Source organism: Oncorhynchus mykiss, chromosome 2 (genome assembly GCF_057628025.1).
Source record: "Oncorhynchus mykiss isolate SJ-2025 chromosome 2, ASM5762802v1, whole genome shotgun sequence".
Taxonomy (NCBI): Eukaryota; Metazoa; Chordata; class Actinopteri; order Salmoniformes; family Salmonidae; genus Oncorhynchus; species Oncorhynchus mykiss.
In genome coordinates this window covers 81,161,530-81,183,197 of record NC_143023.1, presented here as the reverse complement: position 1 = coordinate 81,183,197, position 21,668 = coordinate 81,161,530, and the positions used below count along the sequence as shown (strand labels likewise).

Sequence of the window (21,668 nt, the reverse complement as noted above, 5' to 3'; positions counted from 1 at the left end):
AGTACTTCTCCTCATGGACTGCACCAGATTTGCCAGTTCCTGCTGTGAGTTGTTACCCCACTCTTCCACCAAGGCACCTGCAAGTTCCCGGACATTTCTGGGGGGAATGGCCCTAGCCCTCACCCTCCGATCCAACAGGTCCCAGGCATGCTCAAAGGGATTGAGATTTGGGCTCTTCGTTGGCCATGGCAGAACACTGACATTCCTGTCTTGCAGGAAATCACGCACAGAACGAGCAGTATGGCTGGTGGCATTGTCATGCTGGAGGGTCATGTCAGGATGAGCCTGCAGAAAGGGTACCACATGAGGGAGTAGGATATCTTCCCTGTAGAGCATAGCGTTGAGATTGCCTGCAATAAGCTCAGTCCGATGATGCTGTGACACCATGACGGACCCTCCAAATCAATCCCACTCCAGAGTACAGGCCTCGGTGTAATGCTCATTCCTTCGACGATAAATGCAAATCCGACCATCACCCCTGGTGAGACAAAACTGTGACTTGTCAGTGAAGAGCACTTTTTGTCAGTCCTGTCTGGTCCAGCGACGGTGGGTTTGTGCCCACAGGCAATGTGTTTGCCGGTGAGGACCTGCCTTAGAACAGGCCTACAAGCCCTCAGTTCAGCCTATTGCGGACAGTCTGAGTACTGATGGAGGGATTGTGCGTTCCTGATGTAACTCGGGCAGTTGCTGTTGCCATCCTGTACCTGTCCATCAGGTGTCGTGTTCGGATGTACCGATCCTGTGCAAGTGTTGTTACAAGTGGTCTGCCACTGTGAGGACGATCAGCTGTCTGTCCTGTCTCCCTGTAGCTTGGTCTTAGGCGTCTCACAGTACGGACATTGCAATTTATTGACTTGGCCACATCGGCAGTCCTCATGCCTCCTTACAGCATGCCTAAGGCACATTCACGCAGGGACCATGGGCATCTTTCTTTTGTTTTTCAGAGTCAGTAGAAAGGCCTCTAGTGTCCTAAGTTTTCATAACTGTGACCTTAATTGCCTACCGTCTGTAAGCTGTTCGTGTCTTAACGACCGTTCCACATGTGCATGTTCATTAATTGTTTGGTGCATGGGAAACAGTGTTTAAACGCTTTACAGTGAAGTTATTTGGATTTTTACAAATTATCTTTGAAAGACAGGGTCCTGAACGGATGTTTCTTTTTTTGCTGAGTTAATGTTCATATGAATCTCTTTGAAGTGAAGCGTCTCACCTTGGGAAAAACTTCCATCTCTCTCCTTTGTGTACATACAAGGGACACTTTTGGCCGGTCCATTGTGTTCGCTTTAGTCCAGACGGGGAGCTCTATGTCAGCGGATCAGAGGATTGAACACTTCGTCTGTGGCAGACAGCAGTGGGTAAAACCTACGGCCTGTGGATATGCATGCTGCCAGGTGAGGGGTCAGACAATCTGACCCTGTGGTCCATTTGAATTGGATGTCATTCCAGAAATATGAAGTAGCTAGCATTTAAACTAAGTAAATTTCTTTGTCGGTTCACAGAGGAGCTGATCTCAGACAACTGATGTCTCCTACCCGGCTACACCTGAAATAAAGGCCTGAGGTCCAGGACCCAGCAGGTCTACGCACAACTTCTGGCAGGGTCCTTATCCACTATCCCTAAATTAGACTTATGTAGGGAAGAGAAACTTGGGAGTCCTAACACACGCGCTAGGTCTGTCAGTGGTCATCCTATTGCAGATTTCTCTATTTTGATGTGACTATGAAGTGTTTGCCAAGCATCAGATGTTAGTTTTTATCAATATATAGGAGAGATGTTTACATCGTGGTACTTTGTCTCTGAATTCCTATTTTGCCATTGTTGCAGCTGTATTTCATTGTTAAATAAAATAATTTTAACATGCTGTCTCTATAGAACCATCCATGGTGCAAACTGAACAGTCACCTTGAAACTAGAATGAATTACATTAACAAAATTGTACACATCTACTATTTATATTCCTCTTCACAAAACAACAATAACAAAAGAAACAAATAACTGATGGGCAAACTTGGCAGCGCAAGCACACTTCAGAGGGAGCTTGGCACCACTTTGCGTACTATTAGAAATTGATGACCACTATGGCATTTTCTTGCCTAGTCCAAAGACAGTATCATGATTGGTCAAAGGCATGCCCTCATTCTGTTTCAGTGTGCCAGTAAAAGCCAAAGATACTATCAACTTCAACCATACTATGCTGAAGAGATGTACACAAAACATTAAGAACATCCCTCCATGACAGACTGACCAAGTGAAAGCTGTGATTCCTTACAGATGTGACTTGTTAAATATTGCAACTCAATATTAGGAAGCTGTTCCTAACGTTTGGTATACTCTGTATTTAAGCAATGCATCTTCCTGTCCTTGTTGACCTCTCTTTATGCGAGGGGAGAGAACGGTTTGGAATTGGGCTAAAATTGTCCAGCACTGATAACCATGGTCACAGATGATTTATGTGACTGATAGCACACTTTGCATAGAACATACTGGTCAACCCTTTAACTACCAGTAAGGCACTGAAGAGTAAATTCATTCCAAGATCGAAGGGGGTTAAACCAGGACACAAAAAAAGTCATTGTCCCACAGAGACCTAATGCGTTGTGGAATACATTCTGTCTGAGTTGAGGGGACAACTGTTTCTAGGGGTGATGAGGTGGTAAGTCCAAGTCAACCTCTCAGTAATTGGCTCGGAGTCGTTTGTTCTCCTCCCTCAACTTCTCGATCTCCTCCACCAGCGTGTCGTTGACCGAGTACTTCTCGATCAGACCATGGATCTCGTTCTGAAACGCAGCAAGGAACCAAGAGGTAGGTTAGGGAAATGGAACCACAATGTAGACTGGTTTAGCTAATGCTTTGTCAAGGGACTCTAAATAGTGTGTAGTGGCACGTGTGTCAGTGGAGTAGGACCAGAGGGACATGTCACTTACCAGCTGAATGTAGAACTGTTTGACCATCTCCACCTGGAGGTTCACTATGTCTCGGTGGCAGGCGTCCCTGTTGAGGAAATGGAGTTAGCCAAAAATCTACAGAACTATCGACCAGAGATGAGCAAGACGGTTCAACAACTGAGGGTGATCTGCTGTGAGAAAGTGCAACCACCTGAAGTCTTCCAGGGTCTCGTGGATCATGTTGCGGATGAACTGAATCTGCAGTGATGTGAGGGGAGCGCCTCCACCCTCTGCTCCAACAGCCTCCACTATTCTCTCTGATACAGAGGATGCTACCACTGAAGAAACTGCAGGGCCTGCTGACAAAGGGTATTTTTCATTGATTTCATCAATGTACTACCACACACTTAATGTACTTAGATAATCTCTCATATGCTCTCTAGCATACAAATACACAGTAGCCATACACAATTTAAACAGTCATGCTATTATATTATATTTGCATGTATATTATATTATATTATATCTGCAGCTGTTACCCACACAGAAAAAACAACCACAAACTCACCTGGTGCAGTAATGGGCGGACCACCATTGAGGGGTGTGTTGTAGCGCAGTTGGGCCTGCATGTCATTGGCCCTCAGGCTGGGTTCAGGGGTGAAGAACAGCTGTGCTGGTCGGCTGTGTGGGGTGGGGCCTTCACCCTCCAGACTGGAACCACCACCCTTCTCATACTGTCAATCGAACAGACAACAGGTGAAGAGCAGCTTGAACATATAGACAGGAAAAACAGACAGACTAAATAAGGGGTCTAATTTCAGGTTCTGGGGCCTCCCTACCCATCTTTGATCCAGCCCAACACTATCACACTTGATTCAAATAATGAAAGTCCTTGAATATTTTTATCAGGTCTGACTGTTTAGGTGTGGGAAGACCCTAGGACCAGAATGGAACACTCTTGGTTAAAATGGTCTGTCAGCATTCCAAATTGTACAACAGCTGATTGAATAAAGTAAACTGACCCTTTTCAAGTCCCGTGTGTCTGTCTGCGCTGGAGGCTCGGCCTCCTCCTCTTTGATTGGTTGAGGGGTCTGGAAGACAGACAGGGGGCTGTAACAGCGCCCTCCTCCAGGTGTGCCCAGTGGAGTCTTGCGGTGTGGGGGTCCACCAGAGTAGGAAGGGAGGAAGTCCAGATTGTTTCCTTTCTTCCCACTTGTTACATCTGCAGTCATTCCATGGGATTTGTAATCTGGAAAGAATGAGTGAATCAATGATCAGCTTGTACATTACAGTTAATGAGTTTGAAAAAGTTTGCAGGTTTGTGAAGCTGTGCAGACCAATGTCAACTTTGAATGTCATGGGACACAAATGGAATCTCACCCTCTCTGACTGGAGAGAAAATGTCCAGACTGTTGCGTCCCACTTTGCTGAACTTCTCCGTGCTGTTTTGCCCTTCTCCTTCTCTGGAGAACATATCCAAACTGGTCCCTATGGTGCATACAACAAGCCACAAATGTGGTCTCAATCATGTACACCAGTATAGATGATCTCCAGGGGACAGGGGAACGTTATTGAATGTTTACAGCAGTGTTTCTCAATCCATTCCTGGCTGAACCCATGGTGCACATTTTTGTTCTATCCCAGCATTAACACACCATCTTTAACTACTCACTAAGCCCTTGATTAGTTGCATCAGGTATATAACAGAGGGTTAATTAAAGAAGCACATATTTTACTCATGGTTAGCTGTGCAGGGTCCTCATGAACTTTCAATGAGAACTTGAACTGTAAAAGAGGACATGCATGGCACTTTCCACATACCATTCCCTTTGATTCCACCAGGAGCATCACCACCCATCCCATGGGCTTTGTAATCTAAAGAAAAAAGAACAACAAGCTGTCAGTTTGAAAAGAAAACAAATGAGAGAGGGTGATGACCAAATCCAAACTTAATACCAGAGAGTTGAAACTAAGTCAAAGACGAGTGGGGAGCTCACCGTCTCTTACGGGGGAGAAGATGTCCAGGCTGTTTCTACCCACGCTACTGAACTTGTCCAGACTGGGCAGGCGGTCAGCACCCGGCTGGCCCTCCGCCTCTCTGGAGACCACTTCCACACTGGAGCCTACACACACACACACACACACAATGACAACCAGCTCTCTGGACCTCCAGGCTCAGGGTACCACTGGTCTAGACAATGAATTGGAAATAGGGTGATGTTTCAGGTCAGGATGTTGGCCAGAAGTATATTTGAGGTACTAGAGCAAGTCTGACCTGTGCCCTGTGCCTGTCCATCCCCTCCATCTACCGTGTGGGGTGCAAGCAGGCTAGAGGGGGGTGTAGAGGTGGAGCTGTGGGTGGCTGTTGGTAAGTAGGTATTACCCAGCCTGGCTGAGATCCTCTTGCTTGTGTGAGCGCTGGAAGACTTGCTGGATGCCATTTTACTGGACTAATGGGGGAAAAAAAATGGGAGCTGGTTAGCTTGAAAAGGATAGGTTTAATTGATCTCAGGTTACACATTCCAGTTAAATACCTACGAGCTTCAATACGGTCCCTATTGAGCACATGATTTAAGGTTTTAGATGCATCTTTATTAGTCAGGAGCCCAGCCCATAGCCACACAATACAGAGCTTACAGCACATGCTGTCAAGATATACACACTGAACTGGCAAAGTGCATCACTCTGGGAAAATTATTACTGTAATGATGAAAGGTGACAACATTTCCTATCAAGTGAAGTAGAACACTGTCAACTCATTTACATGAATTAAGGTAAAAAAATAGTTGATTCCGAACAATATGCACAACGGACCAAAGAAAACCCACATCGTTTTGGCGCGCCTCCTTGTGCAGACAATTAGCATCCCAAAATCATTGTCTCTGTCACAGTACACCAGTGGTCCTGAACTAAAACTTCCTCTGAACTCAGCTCAAAAAAATTCAATTTGCGGGATTGAAAAGTAACATTTAAAAATGTTCAAATCTTGAATAGAACTTTTAATTCCCGTACTGGATTGAATTGAAAAGGCGCTGTGTGGGGAGCCTACCTTTAGGTGTCTGCTCTGGGAGCTCTGGAAGCGCAGGCTGGTGATGGAGGTCTTGTGTGCGGTGGCAGTCTTGGTGGGAGCGCTGAGGTTGCGCAGGTCGTACATGTACAGTCTGCCCTGGGTGGAGCCCACCACCAGGCCTGCCCCGTCTGGAGTGAAGTCAATGGCGGTCAATGGGGACTCCACACGCATGCTGCGGAGAACACTGCGAGAGAGCACACAAAATGTCAAGACTACATTAAAGCAAAAGACCCAGCTCTGAAGTCCCTTTGCGCTGTTGAAGAACTAATTACTAGTAAAGGACCGCATCATTGAAAAAAATACAAGGTCATTTCAAATGTGAATGTGTTTGACCCCCAAAACATTGCAACAAAAGCAGCTTGCACAAAAACACCAAGGTAACAGGCTCTCTCTCAGTCATACAGTATGTCTCTATACTTGTGAGGTCAATACTAAATCCCATTTTCTTACATCTTGCTGGAGGTGTCGTAGCAGATGATCTTCTTGTCCAGGCCCACGGTGACAAAGAGCAGGTCATTGGCTGGGGAGAAGGCCAGGCCCGAGGCGGGGGCCTTGTGGGCTCCATCAAATACGTGCAGCTCTTTCTGAGTGTTGGCGTCCCACAGGACTACAGAGCCACTATCTGACACACTGCCCAGCAGGGAGCGCTTCACCACAGAGTACTTCAGGTCGTGGATGGGCTGAGGTGGGAGGAACAGTGTTATTTTAGACCTATGAGTTGGGCTCTAAAGTGTGACCATTTCAGTCATACATGCTCTTAAATATTTTGCTGTGGGACCTGACATTTTACCTTGGGAGCACTTTAGCACTTTAAGTGCCCTAGAGTTAAAAGATATGACCCACATTACAGGCACAATGTTTTTTTTCTATTGTGAATTGGCTATACATTCATTAACCATTTCGCAGGCTTTTCCAAAACCACTCGTGGGCATTTGTTTACACCTTATTCAGTCATCTAACCTTATTAGCTAGTTAACGACCTGGGTCCGACTTACCAATAGAACTTAGGCTTGCAAGTGTTTTAACAATACATCTTTCCTACAACGGCCAAAGATGTAACATGTTTCCCAAAACACCAAGCAGTTCGCTCAGTTGACTGGGTCAGCTCTAGCAGGGCAGACATTTGACAAACTGACTTGTTGGAAAGGTGGCATCCTATGACGGTATCACATTGAAAGTCACTGAGCTCTTCAGTAAGGTCATTCTACTGCCGATGTTTGTCTATGGAGATTGCATGGCTGTGTTCAATTGTCAGCAACAGGTGTGGCTGAAATAGCCGAATCCACTAATTTCAAGGGGTGTCCACATACTGTAATTACAAAAGTACGTGAAAATTGCATGTTAATGTTTTATAGTAAAAAAGATGAAGATAAGTGTTTGCAATGACAACCAATTAGTAGGCTAAATCACAATGCACACCAATGATGTCATTGGAAACTTCTTACTATAAAACATAGAAATGCACAATATTCACATATGTTGATGTTGGGGTGGTGCTGATGAATATGACGTTGAAACATTTCCCTTTAACATAATTATTCCACAATACTGATGATGGATCGGCTCCTATTGAGATATCGCCCATGGCTGCAAATAAGAGGCGGCTTATTCTTAAAATGTTTTCTCTATCAAAAAAGAAATAAATACAACACATACATGTTCTAACCCCTTATCTCCAGTGCCTGCACTATTCTCCGTACTCAAATTGCACCATTTTGTTCTTCTCCCACACCCACTCTCTTTCAATATTTAGATAATGAAGCATATGATTTTTCCATTGTCTTAACGATTGAGGATTGGTTGATTTCCAGTATATACCCCATCGGGTATCTCACTGCACTCTCATATGACATGTCTTGACATATGCAGACAGACAGATTAAAAGTATACTCAATACAGTAGTTTATATTGGATTAAGCATACATTGTTGTTCCAACATCCCCTCCATAGAATATCAGTTATTTTTAAGTCTTGGTACCAATAGCTAATATTTTTTGCTAAGTGGGTGTCAGTTAGGCTCTCTGTAAGGTTTTGTATATCTTACCCATCATATGAATATCCTTTTCTGACTCACATAAGATTCTCCCAAGATTTGATATTGAAACTTGTTTATAAGTTTCATGTATTTGAAAATATCTACATTGGTCAGTGCAAAATTGATTTTGAATCCTATCAAGGAAATGTATTTATTTCCTATTACCAAGTCATTCACGGTTTCTATGCCTTTGGTTTCCCCATGTGGGCAAATGTATTGGTGCATTCTGAAAAAGGTATCCAAGGATTGTTCAATAGGGTTTTTTGGAAGCAATATTGGTTCATATAGAATCAGTTTAAATTCCTTCCATATTTTTAAAATGTATATCTTCAAGATGTACCCATTGTTCCTCTTTAGTGCATTTAACAGTAGGTCTCAAGTAAAAGCCTTGGGTGGCAAGTTGATACAATTCCAAGTCTGGAAGGTTAAAACCACCCTAATGGAGATGTCCCTGTTCATTCTATGAGTTGTATTTGCCCATAAAGTCTTATGGATGAGAATACCTTTTTAAAGGCCTGTCTTCGGTTGGGTAGTTGGTATTACCGAGAATAATTGTAAAACTTTGGGAGCCTGCCATTCTGAAGAGGTTTATTCTACCTCTAAGATTTATGGGAAGATTCATGACAAATGAAACACTCCTGTGAGGACCCGAAGGATCAGGTTAGTGGGTCAGCTCTACAGCACCCTCTCTCTACCGCAGAGGGGGGAGAAGGATGAAGTTGGCCTGGTTTTATGATTTAACAACCGGATCGAAAAAATACCTTTCAAACTCTGCCTTTGGGCTCTGCAGTATTGAACATTTAATTTGAGTGTTACAGAGACACTTGGCCAAAACCATAACATCAAAAGGTTGGACATTGAAAGAACATTTCTAACGTAAATAATGTGGGAAATGGTTAGTGGGGCTCTAAACAATAATCATGTCAAATAATGTGTTGTTTTGTGATATTAAGGACTGTATAACTAAATAACGATAACTCTACAAAAGTATATGTCCCAGTTACCAGATTTAGATCTACATGTTGTGGAACTTATGATTAAATTATTTGTGAGAAGATTAAATGTTATTTTAGCCTTCAACATGAGAATTATCTTTCATGTAAAGTTTTACCCAGTCAGTAACCACGCCCACGTGAGCACAGACATTATGCCAAAAGGATGTAACGCCCCTTTTGCCAGAGTGCTTATAATTATAAAAGGACTCCTAAAAATTGTACATACAGTGAGGGGAAAAAGTATTTGATCCCCTGCTGATTTTGTACATTTGCCCACTGACAAAGAAATGATCAGTCTATAATTTTAATGGTAGGTTTATTTGAACAGTGAGAGACCGAATAACAACAAAATCCAGAAAAAAGCATGTCAAAAATGTTATAAATTGATTTGCATTTTAAATGAGGGAAATAAGTATTTGACCCCTCTCAATCAGAAAGATTTCTGGCTCCAAGGTGTCTTTTATACAGGTAACGAGCTGAGATTAGGAGCACTCTTAACTTCTTTGGGATAAGGGGCAGTATTTTCACTTTTGGATGAATAGCATGCCCAGAGTGAACTGCCTCCTACTCAGTCCCAGATGCTAATACAGTGGGGCAAAAAAGTATTTAGTCAGCCACCAATTGTGCAAGTTCTCCCACTTAAAAGATGAGGCCTGTAATTTTCATCATAGGTACACTTCAACTATGACAGATAAAATGAGGGAAAAAAAATCCAGAAAATCACATTGTAGGATTTTTAATGAATTTATTTGCAAATTATGGTGGAAAATAAGTACTGCAGCGCCAGCTGTGCCACCAGAGACTCTGGGTTCGCGCCCAGGCTCTCTCGTAACCGGCCGCGACTGGGAGGTCCGTGGGGCGACGCACAATTGGCATAGCGTCGTCCGGGTTAGGGAGGGCTTGGCCGGTAGGGATATCCTTGTCTCATCGCGCACCAGCGCCTCCTGTGGCGGGCTGGGCACAGTGCACGCTAACCAAGGTTGCCAGGTGCATGGTGTTTCCTACGTCACATTGGTGCGGCTGGCTTCCGGGTTGGATGCGCGCTGTGTTAAGAAGCAGTGGCGGCTTGGTTGGGTTGTGTATCGGAGGACGCATGACTTTCAACCTTCGTCTCTCCCGAGCCAGTATGGGAGTTGAAGCGATGAGACAAGATAGTAGCTACTAACAATTGGATACCACGAGAGAAAAAAAAAAAGAAAAGATTCTGATACGAGTTAACTCATTGTTCTGATTAATTTAATTGCGTAATAATTGAATGTGTTATGTAATTATTCGATGAATTGCCATCGTCACATTAATGGTAGTCACAACACTTGGATCGGCTTTCATATTGTTGAGTAATGGGATAAAGTTCAGTATACAAAATATTAAGAACACCGTCATAATATTGAGTTGCATCCCCCCTTTTGCCCTCAGAAAAGCCTCAATTCGTTGGGGCATTGACTCTACAAGGTGTCAAAAGCATTCCATAGGGACGCTGGGTCATGTTGACTCCAATGCTTGTCAAGACGTCCTTTGGGTGATGGATCATTCTTGATACACACGGGAAACTGTTGAGCGTGAAAAACCCAGCAGCGTTGCAGTTCTTGACACAAACCGGTGTGTTTGCCGTTTTTTGCCACTTATTCAGCATCCTAACTCTTTGATATTGTTGTGGTCTACTTAAACAATTGCTGTAGATAAAATAATAATTCTTCCTATTGCCATTATAACTTTTTTTCCCCCCACATTCATTCTACATCCTTAGATATGAGTATTCTTAAATATTTTTTGTTTAGATGGCCAATGAGCTGAGCTTTACGGGAGTATCCGGAAACCATGTATATGTCGTATAATGTAGCATCAAATGTTGAACTTATAATATGGCTACTAATACTTGGAAAGCTAAATCAAAGTCCAAGTATACAGATTTGACGATATTCTTGCAGAAAAATTGAATATGAACACGAATGTCTCCTTCACGATTTGCCCAAATGTACCTGCTTTTTTGACTGCGTTTGAGCCTGTGGATTACTGAAGAAAACACGAACAAAAACAAAGAGGTTTTTGGATATAAAAAGACTATCGAACAAAAGGAACATTTGAGTAAATTAATGTTTTCTGAGTGCAACCATATGAAGATCATCAAAGGTAAGGGATTCATTTTATCTCTATTTCTGACTTGTGTAACTCTTCTGCTTGGCTGGTTACCTTTTGTAATGATTTGTCTGCTGGGCTATGTTCTCAAATAATCGTATGGTATGCTTTTGCCGTAAAGCATTTTTTAAATCTGACACAGCGGTTGGATTCACAAGAAGTTAATCTTTAAACCTATGTATAATAGGTTTTGTTTTCTGAATTTTTATAATTAGTATTTCTGTATTTGAATTTAGAGCTCTGCAATCTCACTGGATGTTGGCCAGGTGGGACGCGTCCCACATACCCTAGAGAGGTTAATGTGTACATACATTTTTTTACGTAGTTATTACACATTGATTACACTATCCCTCGTATTTCATGTCACAACAATTCATCGATATGTATGCTACGATTCTGGTAAAGTTGTCTCGCGCACCTACAGTGCTAGTCATTTAAAAAAAAGCTAGCTAGCTCATGGATGCAATGTTCTTCCCCAAAAACGACATCTGTTTCAGTAGCTATAGTTAGCTAGGTGTCATCTAAAATAACCCTAATTTATATGACAATTCTTATTTGATTAATGGTGTTCGAACCCAACAGGCAAACAACAATACTTACAAGGATTCCTAAATCATTGCTAAGAATAATGAAAATGACTGCAGTTTCTAATGGTCATTGTTTGCAGACATTTGACAGGGCTACTGTATCTTTTTTTGACACAAAAGACCCAAACAGCATTCCATAGTGTGTATGTCGTGATGCTAATAGCAGTGACGCTATTAAATGTATAATTCCAGTAGGGCAACATCTGAAAAAAAAGAGCACTTGGTAGTGTGTACCAGTGTTCGACCAGTCGGCAAAAACCAACATCACCCACGACAGAACGGTTGATTTGAATCTCTTTTAGTCCCCATTTGGACTAATCTTCCAAGAGTCCTTAAACATTAAAATACAATTTATAATACAAACACATTTCCACATATAACACACTATTACAAACATACATAATGACCCAATAAATAAATGGTTGACTGTCAAGGGCAATGAATTCCATTACCTTGGCTTTAAATGGGCTTTGCCTTAGTTGTCTCGCTGAAATTCTTACTCTTTCAAATGAATGCTCGACCAACACAACAGACATTTTGGGCTAAGTTAGGAATGCTGTGTAGCGCAAATATTTGTTTTTTTTTACGTGGCGTCATATAGGTATGCACGTCAGCTTTGACATCGGTTTTGCACATCGGCGTTAAACTAGACATATGATATGTTCACCGATATATCGTGCATCCCTATTTGCCAATACCTGTTATGTTTGGTTTGTGTTTAATACTTTCTGCAAGCGGTTCAATTGCCAGTGCGAACAGGAGGGGAGATTTAGACATCCCTGTCTTTTGCCCCTCTAATTTTATCAGATAATGTATTGTTATATTTTTGTTTTAGGATATTTATATTAAAATGTATTATTTCAGCTGGTAAGTTCAAAACTTTGGATGCTTTCAATAGGAAAGGCCATTCAAGATGGTCAATCTTTTTCAGCAATCAGCCATTATTGATAAATCTACACTGATTTAAAAAAAAAATTTATACACAACATGTGAAGTGGTGTTCCCATGTTTCACCAGCTAAAATACACTGAAAAAAAAGTTATACGGAAAACGCAACAATTTCAAAGATTTTATTGATTTACAGTTCCTATAAGGAAATCAGACAATTGAAATAAATTCAATATGCCCTAATCTATGGATTTCATATGACTGGGAATACAGAGATGCATCTGTTGGTCACAGACACCTTTAAAAACATTTTTTTAGAAAGGTAGGGGCTTGGATTAGAAAACCAGTCAGTATCTGGTGTGACCACCTTTTGCGCCTCATGCAGCATAACATCTCTTTCGTATAGAGTTGATTGTGGCCTGTGGAATGTTGTCCCACTTCTTTTCAATGGCTGTGCGAAGTTGCTGGATATTGTCGGGAACTGGAACACAGTCATAGACGTGAATTATCATGCTGAAACATAAGGTGATGGCATGGATGAACGGTACGACAATGGGCCTCGGGATCTCTTCACGGAATCTCTTCATTCAAATTGCCATCGGTAAAATGCAATTGTGTTAGTTATCCATAGCTTATGCCTGCCCATACCATAACCCCACTGCCACCATGGGGCACCCAGTTCAGCAAACCGCTCGCTCACACGACGCCATACATGTTATGCTGTCTGCCATCTTCCCGGTACAGTTGAAACCAGGATTCATCTGTGAACTGCACACTTCTCCAGTGTGCCAGTGGCCATTGAAGGTAAGCATTTGCCCCCTGAAGTCGACGACAAGCATGCAGATGAGATTCCCTGAGACAGTTCATGCAGCAACTCTTCAGTTGTGAAAACCCACAATTTCTTCAACTGTCCAGGTGGCTGCTCAGACAATTCTGCAGGTAAAGAAGCTGGGATGTGGAGATCCTGGGCTGGCGTGGTTGCACATGGTCTGCGGTTGTAAGGCCAATTGGACGCATGCCAAATTCACTAAAACAATGTTAGAGGCTGCTTATGGTAGAGAAATGAACATTAAATTCTCAGGCAACAGCTCTGGAGGACATTCCTGCAGTCAGCATGCCAATTGCATGCTCCCTCAAAACTTGAGACATCTGTAGCATTGTGTTGTGACAAAACTGTACATTTTAGAATCGCCTTTTGTCCCCAGCACAAGGTACACCTGTGTAATGATCATGCTGTTTAATCAGCTTCTTGATATGCCACAAACATCACGTCAATGGATTAGCTTGGCAAAGGAGAAATGCTCACTAACAGGGATGTAAACAAATTTCTACACAACATTTGAGAGGAAAACGCATTGTGTGTGTGTGTATAGCCAATTTATGGGATCTTCAATTTCAGCTCATGAAATATGGGACCAACACTTTACATGTTGTTTATATTTTTGTTCCGTGTACATTGAGACCTGCCTATAATGCATCTTAATTGTCACCCAAAATTGTATGTCTTTAATCCTTCAGCCACATATTTGATGACCAGTAACAAACCCTGGTCCCTACCACCTAGAGACTGTGTGAGAATTGAATAAGTATAGGGTAAATCCATTTGAATTAATTCACTTTGACAACACAGCTTCTGATGATTTTAATGAAACCTTCCATTCATATTTGTCCCTTGTAGAAGCACTCAGAAAGTGACTTTTTGGAGCTGAATGCCAAAACATTCAAGAGATAAAGGCGCTCAACATTAACCCATTTTGCATACCCCACCATACCCGGTCTTCAAGAACATGTCTCAACCGATGGCGGGCACAACACAAAAAACAGAGATGTGTAATAGGGTTTAAGATACAACATATGCAAATTAATACATTTCAAAAAAGTATGTTAAAAACTAAAATGTTTCATTCCAAAATCTGTTTTTTTTAAAGAAATAAAATAGTTTGACAACACTAAGCTTTTAAAAGATAAATGGTTAAGTTGATATTTTCCAGCGATGAAGACATGGACGTCTCATTGTATGCAAAATAGGTCAACTTTTGAGCATGTTTATCTCCTGAATGTTTAGGCAAAAGGTTACTTACCCTCTTGAAGCTAGGGGGCACTATTTTTATGTTTGGAAAAATAACGTTCCCAAAGTAAATCGGCCTATTTCTCATGATCAGATGCTAGAATATGCATATAACAGATTAGGATAGAAAACACTCTAAAGTTTCCAAAACTGTAAAATATTGTCTGTGGGTATAACAGAACTGATATTGCAGGCGAAAGAATGAGGATAATCCAATCAGGAAGAGCCTCTTATTTTGAAACGTCTGTGTTGCTATGCGTGCCTGTCCTCCATTTAAAGGGATATCAACCAGATTCCCTTTTCTGTGGCTTCCCTAAGGTGTCAACAGTCTTTAGACATAGTTTCAGGCTTTTATTTTGAAAAAATAGCTTGAAGGATCACATTGCGTAAGTGGAGAGGTGGGGGCTCTCAGAGTGAGTTGGTGCCCAATTGAGTAAACCGGCCATTGTTCCTACCTGAGGAATGATTATAAAAAAACGTTTGACATGTTTCTGTGGACATTATGAAGACTATTTGGAATTTCCGTCTGCGTTGTCGTGAACAAGCTTCCTGATGCTAAGTGTACATAATGCTATGCTAGGCTATCGATAAACTTAAACGCTTGGATTGCTTTCGCTGTAAAACATAATTTCAAAATCTGAGACGACATGGTGATTAACAAAAGGCTAAACTGTGTTTCAAAATATTGCACTTGTGATTTCATGAATATTTTCTAGTAATATTATTTGACTGTTGCGCTATGCTATTCAGCGGTTGCAGACGGAAATTATCCCGCTACAGGGATTGGTAGCGTCAAAAAGTTAAAGACCATTTTTTTTTTCATGGGCAAAACATTTATGGAAAGTTATTTTTTTTATTTAACTAGGCAAGTCTGTTAAGAACAAATTCTTATTTACAATGACGGCCTACCCCGGCCAAACCCTAACGATACTGGGCCAATTGTGCGCAACCCTATGGGACTCCCAATTACAGCCAGTTGCGATACAGCCTGGAATCGAACCAGGGTCTGTAGTGACGCCTCTAGCCTCAGACCACTGCATCACTCTGGAGCCAAAGGGATGCTGTCAAAGAGTGATTGAATTCAAATGGACTTAACTTAAGTAAAAGGGCCATGGTTAGTGTTAACTGTGTCCGGGCGAACAGAACACTCACCTGGTTGGTGCCGTGTCCAAAGGCCTTACTAGACAGGTTGGTGGTGATGCTGTGCAGGATGATGTCACCACTGGTGGAGCCTGATGCGATGTAGCTGTCATTGCCATTAAAGGACACACACGTCACCTCTTCATTGTGGTCCTGGTGAGAGAGCGGAAAGACAAGTGAGGAGGTAGTAAAGGTAACTCCAAAATGTCTTGATATCTTCACTGAAAGCTTTGCCCAAGATCAAGTGCAATGTCACATAGCACTAGGATTTCAGGTGAGATTCGTTCAAAAGATAAGTGCTAGGACATACAGCTGAAGTCGGAAGTTTACATACACCTTAGCCAAATACATTTAAACTACGTTTAAATACGTAGTTTATACGTTTTTCACAATTCCATACATTTAATCCTAGTAAAAATTCCCTGTCTTAGGTCAGTTAGGATCACCACTTTGTTTTAAGAATGTGAAATGTCAGAATAATAATAATAATAATAATAGAGTGATTTATTTCAGCTTTAATTTCTTTCATCACATTCCCAGTGGGTCAGAAGTTCACATACACTCAATGAGTATTCGGTAGCATTGCCTTTAAATTGTTTAATTTGGGTCAAATGTTTAGGGTAGCCTTCCACAAGCTTCCCACAATAAGTTGGGTGAATTTTGGCCCATTCCTCCTGACAGAGCTGGTGTAACTGAGACAGGTTTGTAGGCCTCCTTGCTCGCACATGCTTTTTCAGTTCTGCCCACACATTTTCTATAGGATTGAGGTCAGGGCTTTGTGATGGCCACTTCAATACCTTGACTTTGTTGTCCTTAAGCCATTTGTTCACAACTTTGGAAGTATGCTTGGGGTCATTGTCAATTTGGAAGACCCATTTGCGACCAAGCTTTAACTTGCTGACTGATGTCTTGAGATGTTGCTTCAATATTTCCACACAATAGTCCTTCCTCATGAAGCAATCTATTTTGAAGTGCAGCAATCCCTCCTGCAGAAAAGCACCCCCAAAACATGATGCTGCCACCCCGTGCTTCACGGTTGGGATGGTGTTCTTCGGCTTGCAAGCCTCCACCTTTTTCCTCCAAACATAACGATGGTCATTATGGCCAAACAGTTCTATTTTTGTTTCCTCAGACCAGTGGACATTTCTCCAAAAAGTATGATCTGTCCCCATGTGCAGTTGCAAACCGTAGTCAGGCTTTTTTATGGCGGTTTTGGAGCAGTGGCTTCTTCCTTGCCGAGCGGCCTTTCAGGTTATGTCAATATAGGACTTGTTTTACTGTGGATATAGATACTTTTGTACCCGTTTCCTCCAGCCTCTTCACAAGGTCTTTTGCTGTTGTTCTGGGATTGACTGCACTTTTCACACCAAAGTACGTTCATCTCTAGGAGACAGAACACATCTCTTTCCTGACCGGTATGACGGCTGCGTGGTCCCATGGTGTTTATATTTGCATACTATTGTTTGTACAGGTGAACGTGGTACCTTCAGGCATTTGAAAATTGCTCCCAAGGATGAACCAGACTTGTGGAGGTCTACAATCTTTTTCTGAGGTCTTGGCTGATTTCTTTTGATTTTCCCATGATGTCAAGCAAAGAGCCACTGAGTTTGAAGGTAGGCCTTGAAATACATCCACAGGTACACCTCCTATTGACTAAAATGATGTCAATTGGCCTATCAGAAGCTTCTAAAGCCATGACATAATTTTCTGGAATATTCCAGGCTGTTTAAAGGCACAGTCAACTTAGTGTATGTAAACTTCTGACCCCCTGGAATTGTGGTACAGTGAAATGATCTGTCTGTAAACAATTGTTGGAAAATTACTTGTGTCATGCACAAAGTAGATGTCCTAACCGACTTGCCAAAACTATAGTTTGTTAACAAGAAATGTGTGGATTGGAAGAATAACAAGTTTTAATGACTCCAACCTAAGTGTATGTAAACTTCTGACTTCAACTGTAGTTATTATGGGTAGGGTCACAGGTGCTGATAAGACTTAGGGTACCTTGAGGGTACGATGAAGCCTCTTGGCCTTCAGATCCCAGATGTTGACGGAGTTATCAAGCCCCCCGCTCACTAAGTACTGGGACGTCGAGTTCAGACTCACGCGGGTCTGCATTTTCTGTGGACAAACATTATAGTAACGTGACACACGTTCACAACATGTGAGGGTAATGAATTAGCACGGAACTGAAATGTTGTCTTAATTACTGGCAATGACTGTCAGGCCTTGTACACTCACCCCCTCTGCAAGTTCCACCACTGGGATAGGAGAGGACTTGAGACTGGATACCACCAGCTTGTCTCCTATACTGCTGGCGCTTACAAGATACTGATCTGAGGAATAAACTCAAGGTAACCAACTACATATAGTAATTTATGGCACAGAACAACCATAATTATTTAATCAATAAGTAGTTTACATGAAGGTGTGGGGGACTGCTCACCACTCCGGTTCAACTAGAATATGACCAAGAGCAAAAGGAAAACAAAAAGTTAGCCATTATACATACAGGGACATGCCCAGAGGGTTAGTAAGAAGGATACTGTTGCTGCTCCAGCACACTTGGGCCACAGGGTGTGTAGCGCTGTGTGGGTTGAACTGTTCCAACACTGTCATGGAGGCTGAGTCCCAGATCTTCACACAGTCGCCTGAGGATACCAGGCGCGTCACCTCCTCCATGGTAACGGCTGCAGAGACAAGGACAGCGGTCAGTGGTGGCACTCAACACACACGCCAAAAAGTCGAGGTTGCAGTGGGTGTCTTTTCTCTGATATGACAAAGAACCCGAGTGTACTCAACGAGAGAGAACTGCCTCCATCTAGAGAAAGCCCAGGTTAAGTCAAGATAATTATTTCAAACTGCTACCCCCAGAAACTATAACGACCTAGCTAACTAACGTTATAGCAGTAGACAAAATAATGTTCAAATAACGTTTCAGTAGTTAGGTAATATACTGTAGCTGGCTGGCTATTTAGGTTATTGACCAACATTAAACTAGACCAAATGGCCATACGCTTAGAAAGTACTAGCTAAGCATTTATCAGCTAGTTACAGTACTATGTAACGTTAAACTTTGTTAGTCAAAAAGAGCATTAGAAAAATATTAGCTAAATAGCCAACAAAGCTATAAGGTAACGTTAAACAGCTAACGTTAGTTTGCCTGAGTTAGTAAGCGAGTTGGTGGTTGACTATTCAAAAGTATCAAAATGTGCAACAAAGTTGCTACAAATAACTAGTTACATACCAGGTAACAGTTAGCTAGCTAGTTGAGACGACTTTTGTGAGGACAGAGTAGCATGCAAAACTAACGTTAGCTAGCTGCCAAGTTTGGTCAAGTAACGTTAGCTAGCTAGCTAAATACTGTTTAAAGGCTTTGGTTATACTATCAAGCTAACGTCATTAGTCGATGCAAGCTAGCCAATTCATGACATTCATGCCAGGATGATATGTTTACTTACTTGTAACTGATGTCCTTGTGAAATTGTCCTAAAATTTTCAACAACAAAAAAACTTCGACAAGAGTTTGAGCGCCCTTAACTACGGCATATCATAAGGTACAAAAAGGAATAGGCAAAGGAGTCGGCGATCTGACGTTGGACTAATGATACTTGTTTGTAAAACCATGAATATGTAAATGTGTATGAAATCAATCAGAAAATACGTTGATTTTAGTACAAACCCAAAATACACAGGGCCGAGTCAGACGACGACGACGGGGGGGGGGGCAAAATCACATATCCAGACCAGTGCGCAAGGCACTTATCCATAGCCCATGAACTGCTCCTGGAGCGCCACATGATCATCTTCTTCCGTGGAGTTTGACAGCGGTTGGCATCCAATATGTATCATTTTTATTTATTTATTTTACCTTTATTTAGCATTACCACCCCCAACTAAACTATAGTATAAATCCATTACACTTTGTGGTACAAAATGGGAAAAGGCAAAACAGGTACAATAAAAATATATTTTTAATTACCCTACCAACTAACCTTATACACTCCTTAAAACCCACTACCCCATTCAGCTACTTTGACCCTATCTGCACCATACCAACACCTGGGAGGACAGGACACCACCACTCAACACACCCTGTAACTCTTCTGAAGTAAAATCTTGTATATCCAAATACTTTTCTGCAGCTGCCATCACATTTATTTTCTGTGATTTACGTTCCATTTCTGCGATACAGATGGTAACCATTTCTATGAACGCCAAGAAGCCAGCCTTACTGAAGCATATAGTGCATTCGAAAAGTATTCAGACCCATTGACTTTTTCCACATTTTGTTGTTACAGCCTTATTCTAAAATTGATTAAATAAAAACAAATTGTCAGCAATCTGCACACCATACCTCTTAATGACAATTTAGATTTGTAGATTTTTTTGCAAATGTATTCAAAATAATAATAACACATACCTTATTTACATAAGTATTCAAACCCTTTTCCATGAGACTCGAAATTGAGCTGTTTCCTGTTTCCATTGATCATCCTTGAGATGCTTCTACGACTTGGGAGTCCACCTGTGGTCAACTGAATTGATTGGACATGAGTTGGAAAGGTCCACACATGTCTATATAAGGCCCACAGTTGACAGTGCAATTCAGAGCGAAAACCAAGCCATGAGGTTGAAGGAATTGTCCGTAGAGCTCCAAGACAGGATTGTGTTGAGGCACAGATCTTGGGAAGGGTACCAAAAAATGTCTGCAGCATTGAAGGTCCCCAAGAATACGGTGGCCCCAATCATTCTTAAATGGGAGCAGTTTGGAACCACCAAGACTCCAGAGTTCCTCTGTGGAGATGGGAAAACCTTCCAGAAGGACAAACAACTCTGCAGCACTCCACCAATCAGGTATTAGTGGCCAGACAGAAGCCACTCCTCAGTAAAAGTCAAGACAGGTCGCTTGGAGTTTGCCAAAAGGCACCTAAAGGACTCTGACCATGAGAAACAAGATTCTCTAGTCTGATGAAACCAAGATTGAACGATTTGGCCTGAATGCGGAGCGTCACGTCTGGAGGAAACCTGGCATCATCCCTACAGTGAAGCATGGTGGTGTCAGGATTATGTTGGGGGGATGTTTTTGAGTGGCAGGGAATGTGAGACTAGTCAGGATCGAGGGAAAGATGAACGGAGCAAAGTACAGAGATACTTGATGAAAACCTGCTCAGGACCTCAGACTGGGGCAAAGGAGGCTTTGGGACAAGTCTCTGAATGGAACAGCCAGAGCCCTGACTTGAACCTTATCGAACATCTTTGGAGAGACCTGAAAATAGTTGTGCAGCAACATCCAACCTTACAGAGCTTGAGAGGGTCTGCAGAGATGGGGAGAAACTCTCCAAATACAGGTGTGCCAACCTTGTAGTGTCATACCCAAGACACGGTTGTAATCCCTGCCAAAGGTGCTTCAACAAAGTACTGAGTCAAGGGTCTCAATACTTATGTAAATATATTTCCATTTTATTTGTAATAAATTAGCAAAAATGTCTACACCTGTTTTGCTTTCATTATGGTTGTGTGTAGATTGAGGGACATTTAAAAAATATATTGTTCAGAGTAAGGCTGTAACCTAACAATGTGGGAAAAGTGATATACAGTGCCTCTCTCTCTGTGCTGGCAGAGCTACTACTCCTCTCTGGGTCCCTCACCCTTGACACATCCCCTAATTTCTTCACTGCCTCGGCATAGGACATCTGCACTACTGACTCTAGCCATCTCAACCTGCGTCTCTCCCACCAGACACTTCCGATACCCAGCAACATGGTCACCCCACACAACTTTATCCACTGAAATTACACACATCTTAATCTCCCTCCTACAAACTGCTGTGACATGACCATAAATGTTGCACCTGAAACAGC

The 21,668-nt window shown here is 42.1% G+C and overlaps 1 protein-coding gene across 4 annotated transcripts; it reads right to left on the bottom strand.

Annotated features, from left to right (window-relative positions):
- Window positions 1-1,936: 1,936 nt before the first annotated feature.
- On the bottom strand, window positions 1,937-19,640 carry LOC110497467 (NEDD1 gamma-tubulin ring complex targeting factor). 4 transcript variants are annotated; one of them, XM_021573590.3, is made up of 16 exons: window positions 19,266-19,640; window positions 18,351-18,494; window positions 18,046-18,140; window positions 17,809-17,925; window positions 15,817-15,957; window positions 6,406-6,635; window positions 5,935-6,139; window positions 5,161-5,335; window positions 4,883-5,008; window positions 4,707-4,760; window positions 4,266-4,373; window positions 3,908-4,134; window positions 3,454-3,619; window positions 3,097-3,244; window positions 2,925-2,991; window positions 1,937-2,777 (listed from the first exon to the last, which is right to left on the bottom strand). In XM_021573590.3, exons 2-16 carry the CDS (start codon window positions 18,484-18,486, stop codon window positions 2,673-2,675), a joined length of 2,100 nt encoding a protein of 699 aa, XP_021429265.3. In that variant the 5' UTR covers window positions 18,487-18,494; window positions 19,266-19,640; the 3' UTR covers window positions 1,937-2,672. The 4 variants fall into 4 exon arrangements, with proteins under 4 accessions (XP_021429265.3, XP_021429273.3, XP_021429280.2 ...); XM_021573598.3 differs by having other exon boundaries at window positions 3,097-3,241; window positions 19,266-19,620; XM_021573605.3 differs by having other exon boundaries at window positions 5,269-5,335; window positions 19,266-19,620.
- Window positions 19,641-21,668: the final 2,028 nt, after the last annotated feature.

Bases quoted from the DNA above. Each gene is read 5' to 3' on its own strand.
- LOC110497467 (XM_021573590.3), bottom strand. From the start codon at position 18,486: ATGGAGGAGGTGACGCGCCTGGTATCCTCAGGCGACTGTGTGAAGATC. The intron at 5,009-5,160 runs GTCAGACTTGCT...GTGTGTGTGTAG, and splicing joins TGGACAGGCACAGGGCACAG to GCTCCAGTGTGGAAGTGGTC. The intron at 4,761-4,882 runs GTGAGCTCCCCA...TTTTTTCTTTAG, and splicing joins CTTCTCCCCCGTAAGAGACG to ATTACAAAGCCCATGGGATG.